Below are 13,347 nucleotides of genomic sequence, written 5' to 3' on the forward strand. Positions count from 1 at the left end.
GATAGCTAAGAGTCTGTTTTACATTTCTTGTAATGCACTGTGCACCAGTGTCTACCATGTGAGTTTATTCCCACAGTGAACCCATTTCTGTATTGTTCAGTAGCTAATGTGTGCCCCTAGCTCTCGTTAATCACACACTGATGCCTGCGGTAGCTTTTTGTATCAGCCTCTCAGAAAGTTATCTTTGAAGGTCATAATGAACCCCTACTTTAATTGCTTAATGAATTTAAGGGATGTGCATTGCAAGATTTGTTTGAGGTTTCTAAGCTTATGAGAAGCACTTATATAACTGATGTATTTGCTTGAGCCCATCTGAACTTTTATCTATTTTGCTTAGCCTGAGTGCTCTGAGTTACAGCTTGAGCAAACCTCATTGGTTTCACTCCAGAAAAAAAAAAAAAGGTGTTATCTTCTAAACTGAGCTTTGCACTTACTGACTGTAGATAAAAGGTAAGATATAAAGAAAAGAGAGGACGAAAGCTATCCTTCCCAATTCAAAATTCAACATGAGAAACCACAGCATTCTTTTGCTGACTCTCTTCTTTTTGAAGGCAGCTGTCTGCAAACCCATCACCAAAAATGAGAAAAAAAGCTTCAACAAATTGTTAGTGATTTCCTTTGATGGGTTTCGCTGGGATTATGACCAAGATGTGGAGACTCCGAACTTGGATTACATAACCAAAGAAGGTGTGAAGGCCAAATACATCACCCCGCCATTTGTTACCATGACTTCCCCATCTCACTTCACAACAATTACAGGTAAGTAGTGTTCCTGTTGAAAGAAGCAAGTGGCAATTTATCAGCCATGTTTTCATATATTCTTTTACCGCTCCGTGTTCATGACTCATACTAAACTTTGTAAGTAGACCTCACTTCTTGCCCTCACTCCCTCTGCAATTGCATTCCAGATTTGTAGCTCTAACATGTGCTGTTTCTTCAGGCAATAAATACTTGAAGTACTAACACATTCTGCCAACAATCATTTCTGTAGGGGAAGGGAAGGGAAATGGGACTTGATATACCTCCTTTCTGAGGTTTTTGCAACTACATTCAAAGTGGTTTACATATATTCAGGTACTTATTTTGTACCAGGGGCAATGGAGGGTTAAGTGACTTGCCCAGAGTCACAAGGAGCTGCAGTGGGAACTGAACTCGGGTCCCCAGGATCAAAGTACACTGTACTAACCACTAGGCTACTCCTCCACTTCTAGATGTACTTAATATTGTACTAGTACATGTGAGAGAGTCCCTGCACTGTGCAGCAAATAATCTATGTCAAGACACACAGACAGGGCAAATCTTTTTCAATTGTACATTTTATTTATTTATTTATTGCATTTGTACCCCCCATTTTCCCACCTATTTGCAGGCTCAATGTGGCTTACAAGCACCTGTTATGGCATCGCCATTCCAGGAGATAGATACAATTGGTGTTACAAAATGATTCTGGATGAAGAAAAAAGGCCTAAGCAGAGTTACAGAAAGATAAATATCGGAATAGGGTGAAGTGTTGTAATTAGCTATGGATTCCCATTGTAGGCCTTGTTGAAGAAATAGGTTTTCAAAGATTTACGAAAGTTAGTTATGTCATTGATCGTTTTCAAGTCAGTTGGTAGTGCATTCCATAGCTGCGTACTCATGTAGGAGAAGCTGGTCGTGTGTGATAGCTTGTATTTTAGTCTTTTGCAGTTGGGGAAGTGCAGATTAAGGAATTTGCGGGCTGATCCTTTAGCATTTCTGGGAGGCAAGTCCACGAGGTCTAGCATGTAGCTCGGGCCATCTCCGTGGATGATTTTATGAACAATCGTGCAGATCTTGAATGCGATACGTTCTTTGAGTGGGAGCCAGTGGAGTTTTTCTTGTAGAGGTTTCACACTTTCATATTTTGTTTTGCCAAATATGAGTCCGGCTGCGGTAATTTGCTTTTGTTGTAGCCACCCATATATTTTTCCCAGTGACTTTTGTAGCGTCCATCTTGTCCCATCCTTATATCTCAACTGCACTTGCCTCTCTCAGCTATCTATTAAGATGTGTCATTGTATAATATGAACAGCATCATAACTGTGTTATTTGAATGTTCTGTGTATCTATTAAAGTGTTTCATTTGTATTATGACATTTTATTGTGTTTTTGTTATATGAATGTTCTTCCATGCTGCCTAGTATGATATCATTTGTATTCTGCTAACATTTATCATATTTCCGTTAGGTATTTTACAGTGCTGTTAAGTGTTTATATTTCTGATACTGTATCATGTTAGTTCTATTACTAGAATTCAATTTTCCATCTCCAGGTTTATCTCATCAATTATATTTATTTTTATATTTGGTCATTTTACATTTTTATGAAAAACTGTACCTGCTCTATACCGCCTTGGGTGAATCTCATAACGTTGGCTAATAAATCCCAATAAACAAATAAATAGGCTTTAGAAAATATTTTAGTCTTAGAAAGCATGCATAAAAAGGGCACACTTTTCTTAAAGATTGCACACAATGGAGGGTATTCGAGAAATAGTGTGGAAAATTCAGCACTGAAAAGATTGAGTTCTAATCGCTATTTTATAAAGGGAGTGTGTCCTTTATAGAATAGCATTTGGCGTGGATCCGGCGCCTAACTTTTGGGTGCCGTACTTATGTGAGATGGACGTCTGTTTGGGATGTTCTGATGTGGACGTCTCTATTCTGACATGGATGTCATTTTAAAAATGCCCCTCTACGTATCTTTATAAAATACTGGCAAGAATTCTGCAGAAACAGTGCCTTGATTGAAGACTGCACATTGGGGGAGATTCTATATATGGTGCCTGGAAAATCTGCATGGAAATCATTTTTGCCTAAGCATATCCTATAAGATTTCCACATGGTATATAGAATATGCTTAATATCCCAGCGCCTAAAACTACATGCCTCCATTTACACCAGTGAAAACGTGGTGTAAATCCCTGGGCATAGATTTACGTGGACTGGGCCATATTCATTCAATAGCTACACGCATAAATTTGGGAATGTCCATGAAACGCCAGTTTTGCTGCCCATAGCCATGCCCCTTTTTGGATATGCGCTGAATATTTGAGGCAAAATAGATATTACTTAAACTGGATTCTTATCTCAAACCAATTAGAACTTCCACCTATCCAGTCCAGATTCAATTTCCAAAACTAATGAGTTGTTTAAAGCTCTTTTTCAAAACAATAAACTCACAGCATACAAAACTTTTTATCTTGGGATTATATCATAAACATTTCAGGATCATATCCACATGTTACCCAAGAACCTCAGTGATGTTAATCGCTACCATTTTTAGGTTAAAGCGATTTATACAACATCAAACTCTTCACCGGTTCTTTTTTAATATATAGAGCCTTCTCTCATATTTTAGAAAAGTATATATTATCACGAATGTCCTTGAGACAGCCCGCGTTGGGCGAAACGTGCATGTCGGGCAGATGATCCCCTGGGTCCGACAAGTGTAAAAAGTTTGAAAAGAAAAGTGGTGATAATATATACTTTTCTAAAATATGAGAGAAGGCTCTATATATTAAAAAATTTTAAAAGAACCGGTGAAGAGTTTGATGTTGTATAAATCGCTTTAACCTGAAAATGGTAGCAATTAACATCACTGTGGTTCTTGGGTAGCATGTGGATATGATCCTGAAATGTTTATGATATAATCCCAAGATAAAAAGTTTTGTATGCTGTGAGTTTATCCTTTTTGGATATGTGCATTAAAATTTAGGCAAAGTTCATTTCAGTATATGCTTAGCGAGTTATGCTTTTAAATTCTAATTATTGTCAATTAGTGCTCATTATTGCTTGTTAAGTGCTATTAATAATGCCATTGGCTTGTTAAGCCATTTAAGTTACACACATTATGGAATATGCTTAGATTTAGGCACAGAACGCTAGGCACAATATATAAAATCCAGCCCATTATGCCTGCTTGAGAAAAACAAACAAGTGTTAATGTGTGCTTTACATGCATAGTGCCTGCACACCACTCTGACTCCTCCCCTAAGTACACCTAAAGAGTATTTCACTGGTAGGCATACACATAGGCAGAATTTGGCCAGAACCTTTATTTACATATGTATCTCTGACACTTAGCTGCACACACTTAGTCCAGCTCTATGCCTGGCTTAACTACACATGTCTAACTTACAGAGAGGTATTTTCTCTCTTACAGTAATAATCTATAAAGGAAAGTAGGCACCTATGTTCCTTTATAGCAGTGTTCTCAAGTCCAGTCCTAGAGTACCCCTTGCCAGTCAGGTTTTCAGGATATCCACAATGAATATGCATGAAAGAGATTTGCTTATAATGGAGATTGTGTATGCAAATCAAGTTCATGCATATTCATTGTGGATATCCTGAAAACATGACTGGCAAGTGGTACTCCAGGAGCAGAGCTGGGAAACACTGCTTTATAGAACAGGCTCCTACCAGAATCCCCTTGGATGATTATTTATGGATGCCCAACTTCCGTAAAGGCTAATTTTTTTTTTAGGGGACACATAGTTAAAGTGCCATTTAAGGTATAAATGTTTGCACCTAAACTATAGGCCTGTATATCACCTGTTATGTTAGTATTCTGTAAAGCAAAGTGGGTACCTATGGGTACCTACTATTCTATAGGTGCCCTCTGTCCACCTACATACAGGTTCTTCTATGCTCTGTTTTGGCCTCAGGGAAAAGGAGGTGAGTAAAGTAAAGTATATATTGGGATTCCTATCTAAGCATCCAGTCTTGATAGCATGCAGGGGTATTTTTTTAAAAAACAGCCAAGTTGGAATTGGGATGTTTAGGGGTCCTTTTACAATGCTGCGGTAAAAAGTGGCCTGCAGTAGTGTGGGCATGTCTTTTTGGTGTATGCTGGGCCACCTTTTACCGTGGCTGGGAAAAGGTCATTTTTTTAATGGGCTGGGAAATGGGCTGCGCAAAAATTAAAACTAGCGTGTGCCTAATTATGGCCTGAGCCTTTACCGCCAGCCATTGACCTAGCAGTAAGGGCTCATGTGCTACCTGTGCAGTAACCATGTAGCACACGCCAACATGGCTGCGCTGCTGATTACTGCCCCTCATGGTACAAAATAGTATTTTCTACCACGGGTTTCAACTTGCCAAACTCGGAATTACCGCCGGGCACACGTGCTACCCCAGTCGTAGTGCCGATTTGGTATGTGCTACCTGTGCATTAGTCCTCGCATGGCTTTGTAAAAGGGCCCCTTAGCACATTGCATCTTTAAAAAATAATGGCAATCTTACAGCCATTTTCAAACAGGAAAAAATGTCTTGGTTTCTTTTTCAAAAATAGCCCTAAGATGGACGTGTTTGCACAAAAGACATCTAAAAAGAAGAGCCATTTTCTAAACTGACACATCCAACCTATGAACGCCAAAAAAACAGACAAAAGAACATCTGTCTGGTATCATTTTGAAAGAAATGGTCACACAGACATCCCTCCAGATCAGGGGGGCAGCCTAGTGGGTCAGTGCAGTTTAGTTTAAGCAATGACACCTGTACAGTTCCCACTATAACTCTTTATTTTGTGTTATGAGCCGTCCAGGAACAGAATAAAATCTACCGTACCTATCTGTACACCATTACAATCGCCTTCCACCCTGTAGGTATCTTCTATGTTTAGGTAATTTGGTGGTTTTGGAGGGCTGACAATTTCCTCCACAAATGTACTAGGTGGAGTGGGATTTGGACCTGAATCCCCTTGAACATACTCTATAGTATTGACCACTGGGCTACTTCTGGGAGCTGCTTGCCGCTCTGTTGGGTAATACCTGATACACAGGAGTGGTGCTCTAAGGGCTTTAAAAGCTAAATACTAACAAAAATCAGATTTTTCAATGAGTTTTTGAGTAAATTAAAAACAAGATTGCACATGAGGTTTTTTTTATGCCAATGATCAAATTTAAACCCATTTAAGACCTATAAGAGTTTCAATGAGGCCTGGGTTCACTGAAGCTTTTTCCTCCTTGTGTTTTTCCTCTCAAATTATTAATTTATGATAGAGTGTGAGGTTAGTTTGAACCATTAGTGCACTGTACTCTACTTAGTTTGGACCATTAGTGCACTGTACTCTATTACCTTCCGATTGTGTGATTAATGGCATACCTGATGCTGTCATAGCGCCCGGTATCCCCTTTCAGTTTTAGTTCTTAGGGGGGTGGGAGAGGGACAACATCCACTGGGGGACTAAGGAGAGGTCAAGCCTTAATCCATCCAGTGGTCAGCTGGTTATTCAGAGCATCTATTAAAAACTTGCTCATGATTGAAACAGGTCCAGATAAAAGCATACTTCATTTTAGACTTGGCTTTCTGTCCCAAGCAGGTGTAAATTTCAAATTCTTATTCATATTATTCAAATAAAACTTGAATGCATTGTAAATTATTTGGATGAAAGGCATAGAGTAAAAACTGCCATTAAATGGCTAATTTATTTTAAGTAAAAGCCCAGCTAAAGGTGTATCTCACTTCAGTTATCATGCCAAAAACTAATTGCAATAGTTTCAAAGTTTCAGAATTCAAGGACTCTTATTATCAGCTATTGTAAGAAGCATCATTATACTGTGTTTCTTTACCAACTATCAAGATAAGCAACCTAGATTGTTTAGTTTTTATATAGGATCAGAAGTTGTTTACTTGAAAGAAGCAACATGTAATATTGGTTTATACTTGAGTATTATAGCTTTAATGCAGATCCCTGCAATATTTCATTCACCAGTTTATACAGCATTTATCATTATTTATGTATTAAATTGTGATGAGCATTTTGCAATCAATGGTCCACTCCATCTAATCTCTTCTCTTACTTGAGACTGTCTGGATGCTGATTACTTCAAACAATTAAGGTTTTGGTATGACATTCCTAGTTCATTGTTGGAGTAACTATATTTTATTTAGTGTTTGTTTATTTTTCTATAAGGTTACTATCAAGGTTAACCAGAGCTTTGCTCTAAGAAAGAACTCAGAAACAGGTCTTCCTTCTTGACACCTAATGCTATCAGTGTCACTGTTAAGGTCCCTCTTCCACCTTAGGGTGACTTGTCCACCTCTGGTTTTTCACTCCCAATTTTTCTGGGAAGGTTCTTCAAGGATTATAACACAGTTCTGGTACCATCTCTTGGTCATTAGGCTTCTTTCATTCTCTTTAAGACCCTGGTTATCAGGCTGAAGGTAATACGCAAATTAGACTCCACCAACGTCCAAATTAGCTTCCTGTAGCATTTTAATGAAAGTTACTTTGTGGAGGGAATGACTTTTTCACATCAATAAGTCATCAAATACTCTACACCTCAGCACTCCTTAGGAAGAATTGGAATGTCAGAAGACAACCTCTGCCCCTGCAAATGACTTTCAACTTTCACAGCAACTTTACTGCCGTGTCCTCCACCCCCAGCTGTTAGTCCAGTTCTGAATTCACATCATCCACTGTTATTTCACACTGGGTTCCATAACAGCTATTTATTTATTCAAGGTAGCATTATAGTAAGTACCTTTTCCTTGGTTATGAGACATGGCATTTTGCCTCAACAACTCCAGGTAGCTGGTAGAGGTTCTTCTCTCGGATCCATGCCCTGGGGTTCACAGCCTGTTCTCTCAGGTTATGAGGTACTGCTCCATACTTCCTTCTTCTTCAGCTCCTCTTTTCTTCCTCTCCTGGAAAGTGCCTTCTTATAGGGCTAGTAATAGCCCACCACACCCCTTCCAGGCTCTTTCTTCTAGTTCTGGAAGGGTCCAGAACCTTCTCCTGCGTGCTTTTTACTTAAAGGGAATTCCTCTGCTAGGGTCCTCCCCAGCCCCTATGTTCCTGGCCTTTCCTGGAGCTCCCTCTATTGACCCCTTTACAGCATTTTTACAGGCTTTTCACTGTGAGAGTGCCCTCCTCAGGGTACGGCATGTCCTGTGTTTATCACAATATATATATAAGCAGCAATAAATCTTGCTGAATAATTGTGAATTCCATCAATTATTTTAAAACTAAGAATCAGAACTGATGTGGAAGGAATTACTAATCTTAAGGTTTAATGTGATAAGAACCAAGCATTACTTGGGCAGGTCAAAGGCGTGACGGGCTGTGGTTAGTAGTGTGTGCTAGCTGACATGACTGCTGATAGTATAGCTGCACCTTACCATCACTTCAAGAGGCAATAAGTTCAGTTGTACTATCTGTAGCCTGGTATTGCAACTTTTGTCTGTACAGGTCCATCCCCTTCTCTACATTCCTGCTACCTCCCTCCAATTTCCCCTCCCCCCAGTTCACACCCCCATCTGTGAGCCTCTCCCCGGCTCATATTCTCTACTGCTAGGGAGAATCCTTCCATATAAAGATGTTTTCTTCTCATATGGAAGCATGCCTCCTAGTAATAGTAACACAAGACTAACTCTAGACATTATGATGACCATTTTGCATCCTGGCACAGGCCTGGGTGGGAGAAGAGGGGTACAGCTCCTGCCCAAACCCATTGAACTATTGAAGACCCCCAAGTAAGTACTGGGAGGGGGGTGGCAGGTGCAACTCTGAGGAGCAGGCTATGGACCTTTGGAAGAGTGGGGTTTGGATCTGCAAGGGGGATGGGGATCAAAGATGGAGGTATGAACCAGAGGGAGATCAGACATTGGGTAGGTGGGTATTAGGAAGGGTGATCAGACACTGAAAGAAATGTGCTGTTTAATTATTTATTTCATTTTGAGTGGGCCTACGCTGTGTTTTGTGCAGTAACATATGGAAGAGATGCTCCCACAATATCTGGCATCATATGTAATGCAATACCTGTACAGTAAGAGCCTGACATGTATGGTAAATACAGGGCAGATGCTGGACATGCCTTCTGCATTTACTGCACAGGCTTTGCACTTACTGTGCACAAGTGTTTGCAATTAATGCATGGCAAGTGCAAGTAGTAAAAGAACCCCTTAGTAAACTTACTGAAGGGTTTTTTTTTTTTTTAATTAATTATTCATTTAGTAATTTATACAAGAAACCTCTTGTGTAGTAAAGTGTTTGTTACTTAGGAAATTACTTATAATAATAATAAGCAAAAAAAAAAAATTAAAGTACATATATTTTAGGAAAAATTAACACTCAAGTCCATAAAGTGAGATCCAAGAATTCGGAAAAACATGGAAATAGTAAATAAAAGAAAAACCATTCAGGATAACAATACTCTGTTAAGTGGAGTCAATATCTTATTTATCCTTGACGCTTTTCCATTTTCGCTGAGGCAATAAGCGCCGACACATGGGCAGGTTCTGTAAATACATATTTCTTTTCCCCAAGTCTTATTATGCACTTGCAGGGGTATCTTAAAAAGAAGGTACCCCCCAGGCGCAGAACTTCAGGCATAAGGATCAAAAATTGTTTCCTCCGTCGCCTTGTCTCCTTAGAGACATCAGGGAAAAGCAATATCTTAAAACCTAAAAAAGGTTTATCTTTATTTCGGAAAAACAAACGGAAAATCCAATTTTTGTCTGGCAATAATGCAACCGTCACCACTAAAGTAGCTGCGGTTGCCAACTCAGTATCAGAAGTCTCAAGCAAAAGAGAAACATCTATTGGATTTTTAATCATTGGGTTTGAGTCCTTCCCTGGTATATAATATGCTTGTGAAAATGGTGGCAGATTCTGATCAGGTATATTCAAAACATCACGTAAATAACGTTTCAACATCTCAAGAGGAGCAACATTTAACACTCTAGGAAAGTTAACAAATCTCAGGTTATGATTTTTAGTATAATTATCAAACATCTCCATTCTCTGCCTGAGACTTGTCAAATCTTTTATCATAGTTGGTTGCATTGTTTCTAATTTCACAATTCTTTGATCCATATTTTCAATTTTATCATTCAAAGCCTTAGTTTTTTCCTCTTTTTTTTTGTAAGTCAATTTCCAAGGATTTTACTCTCGGTGTAACTTCATTAATCTGTGTTATAAAAGTTTGTCCCAGGGTTGACACTAAGTCCCATAATGCATCCAGTGTCACTTCTTTTGGTTTGACTACTAATGCTGCTGGAAGTTCATACCTTTCAGAATATTGCCCACGAATCTCGCTTACTCCCTCAGCTTCTCTACCCTCATTCCGTGGCGATTCCATGGGCAAATTGCCCTCCATTCCTTCCGCTGCTGTAACAAGGACCTCCAGCCCATGATTCCCACTTGGGGCGACCCTGTCGGTTCTGAAAGGAAGGAACTGGCGCCAATCGGTTGGGGAGGAGGGGTGCGTGCGGCGGGGCTCAAAGTGATGTCAAAACCAGGGGAAGCCGAATTCTCCCTTTCGCCTGCATTCCCTACTGGAGGCATTCCGCCGTTTTGACCAACTCCCTGTGGTCGCAGAAAACGATCCATAGGACCAGGTAAGGAGGAAGGTAGCGGGGAGGCTCTAACCGCTATTCTTCCTCTACGTTTCAGCATTTTTTTTTGATTTCGAAGGAGCGCGAGGCACAGTGTCTTAACAGGGCGCAGCCATCTTGGATTTACTGAAGGGTTTTAACATGCACACTAAATAGGGGGCTAGTTGGTAAAGATTTAGCATGGGTAAAAAAAAATTGCACTAAATTAGTTATATAAAGTTGTGAGCTAAAAATTAGCATATACATGCATGCCAAATAGTGGAATAAGGTTATAATGAGTTCATTGTTTATTATCATCCTATTCATTAAATTCACTGGGATTGATATTCACTGTGGTTTAAGTGGGCTGGGAACAGATAATTCAGCAGCAGTTAACTAGACAGTGCCACTGAATATTAGTTCTGACCACTTAAACACTATTTAGTTGGTCACAGTACCTATATAAGTAACTGGGTAAGCTGGTCACTATTCTCTGTAAGTTGAACAAAAGTTCTCCAAATGGATTGCTATAAACAGAGGAGCAAGGAGTACCTCAATATTATTATAGACATACTACCTGTTCAAAAGAATAGGCTGAATATGCTCTACTCTTTACTTACCTAAAACTACCAGCTGATTCAGTAGTCACAGGCTACACTAAGAGGGCTAAACTTTTCCCTTTCCCTCCCCCTCCATCTTAGTGGGGGTTTAACATCTGATCAGGTGGTGGTCCTTGAGGTCTTCTCCCTCAGTTTCCATGTATTATTTAATGATATCCCACTACAGCTCCCTGTGCTTTTGGGCAAGTCACTTAATCCTCCATTGCCCCAGATACAAATCAGTACCTGTATATACTATATAAACCACTTTGAATGTAGTTGCAAAAACCACAGAAAAGCGGTATATCAAGTCCCATTCCCTTTCTCTCAATGTTTTTCTATTTCCCTTCCTTAACTGCTCTAAAAGGATTGTGAGACTTCCTTGGGGAATATTCTTGTTGAATAGATAATTCCCCCCTTCGACTCCCCGGTACCTCAGCATCTAAATATTGATCAGTTAAACTTATGGCCTCCCCTATACTCTTGGGTCCTTACCTGTTAACCCATATCCTTGCAGCAGAATGTAAAATGTTCAGGAATTGCTCAAGGTCAACCAGGCTTACAATAGCTTTCGTACTTTATTGCTCTGCTTTTAGCCACTGAGTGGCCAAGTCTATTAAGTTCTGTGCCACCACACGTGGTGCTCTCCTTTCTTAAACTCCCTCTTCCTGAACTTCCTTCTGTACTGCTAAGGTGACAGTCCCAATCTATCTTGAATGGCTACTCGTACCTGCTTATAGTCTAGTGCCTGGGCTTCCCCTGTCAGGTTTGGAGCCAAACTAATAGCCCACTGTGGCTATTGTCTCAAATGTTGTCAAATAGGCCTCTGGGTCATCCCCTGGCCCCAATATCATTAAAGTCAACCCCTTTGTCCATTCCAGGGGATTTGGCCATTGATCCCCACTAGCCCAGACCACCTCTGAGTCCTGACAGGCTACGCTCTTGTGGAGTCCATCTACCAACCGTTGCAGCTCCTTAGTTTGGGCATCCATTAACTGTAACATCAGTTGCTACTACTGCCATTGGTGTTCAATTACCTGCAAAAACCACCACTCCGTGGCCATCCCTTTCAAAGCTGCTTCAGATACCATCTTTCTGCAGAAACAAAAATAGCAACACGTAGGGCAGGTTACTTAATTCCAAGATTCAGTATCCCCAAAACACACTCTTCCTTGTCCCACCCAACTTACTCTATACCTAGAAAAGCTACATAGAAGAAACATATCCCACCCACCAGTATCATAAAATATAAACCTACTGCCAACTTAAAGGTGGAAACTAAATCAGTAGCACATTTATTTAATTATAATATTTTTTTTTTAGAATCCCACTGTTGTCAGGTCCTCTTTAATGTTCCCCTCTTCACTTAGGGTGCAATTCCCAATTTCAAGACACTACCCAGTTTTATTTTCACTTTAGTCTAGTGGGCTCTAGTACTCCCACCAAGGCCTCTCAGAGCCCACTGTGTCTTGTTTCCCTTCTCTTAGAGCTTCTTATAAGTCCAAGTCCCAGTTATCTGTTGTATGCAAATTATATGCTAATTAGAAGTTAATCCAATCTTTCCTTTTCCCCAGCCCTCTGGAAAATTATTGAAATAACCCCCTCCTTTCCCAGGTATGGGCTAGTCCTTCCCCTGCCACCTACCATGTAGTCTTCTCAGATTTACTACTACCACCCAAGCAGAGTCAGATGTGTATATCCTAATTATGGTAGTAAGTTGTCACTAGAAGTAGTTCTGCTTTAGGGCCCCCCCTCCCCGCTTTAGGGCTCCCCCGCTTTAGGGCCCCCCCTTCTTTTTTCCTTAGTAGTAGGATATATATACCTTGTCACAATGGTACTTTCAATTAATAGTGGTTGATAGGTCCTTGGAGTCCTGTAGACCTTGCTTGTCTCTCAGTGTTGAAAATGTGATAGTGAAACAGCACTGAAGAATTGTACATGGAGAACTTATACTCAGCTTAGAAGTAGCAGGAAAGTTAGGCACTAAACTTAGGCCCCCAAACCAGATACTAAAGTTAGATGCTGATAATCAGACCATGGAAATTAGACCGGCTAAATCTTGTGGTTGGCGCTAAGCCTGGATATTCAATGCTGGGCCATTTCTGGTTACCGGAATTGAATATCCGGTTTATTTTTGGCCGGTTTGAAGCTGGCCAAAGATATTCCACTATTTGATGTGGCTAAATATGGCCACTAAACCCAATCTAAAAATTGGTAGTTGGTTATATCGCACGATATAACCGGCTAGCCACTAACCGGGGATATTCGGGGGGGGGGGAGGATAGCCAATAACCCCTGCCGAATATCGGCAGATAGCCGGTTAGGCACTATTTAACCGGTCAGCAGCCATTCTGACTGGTTAAATAATTCTGAATATCGGGGTACTAGGAACCAAACTTAGGTCCAAA

General features: G+C 40.2%; 1 protein-coding gene across 1 annotated transcript in view; it reads left to right on the plus strand.

Annotated features, from left to right (window-relative positions):
• The first annotated feature begins 506 nt into the window (after positions 1–506).
• The window catches only part of LOC115476557 (ectonucleotide pyrophosphatase/phosphodiesterase family member 7-like), a 77,473-nt gene continuing 64,632 nt past the window's right edge, over positions 507–13,347 (plus strand). The window contains exon 1 of the mRNA XM_030212983.1: positions 507–759. Within this exon, the coding sequence (XP_030068843.1) occupies positions 507–759 (253 nt within the window). The remainder of the gene's footprint in view (positions 760–13,347) is intronic.

The sequence above is a fragment of the Microcaecilia unicolor genome, chromosome 8 (assembly GCF_901765095.1).
Source record: "Microcaecilia unicolor chromosome 8, aMicUni1.1, whole genome shotgun sequence".
In the NCBI taxonomy this organism is placed as follows: Eukaryota; Metazoa; Chordata; class Amphibia; order Gymnophiona; family Siphonopidae; genus Microcaecilia; species Microcaecilia unicolor.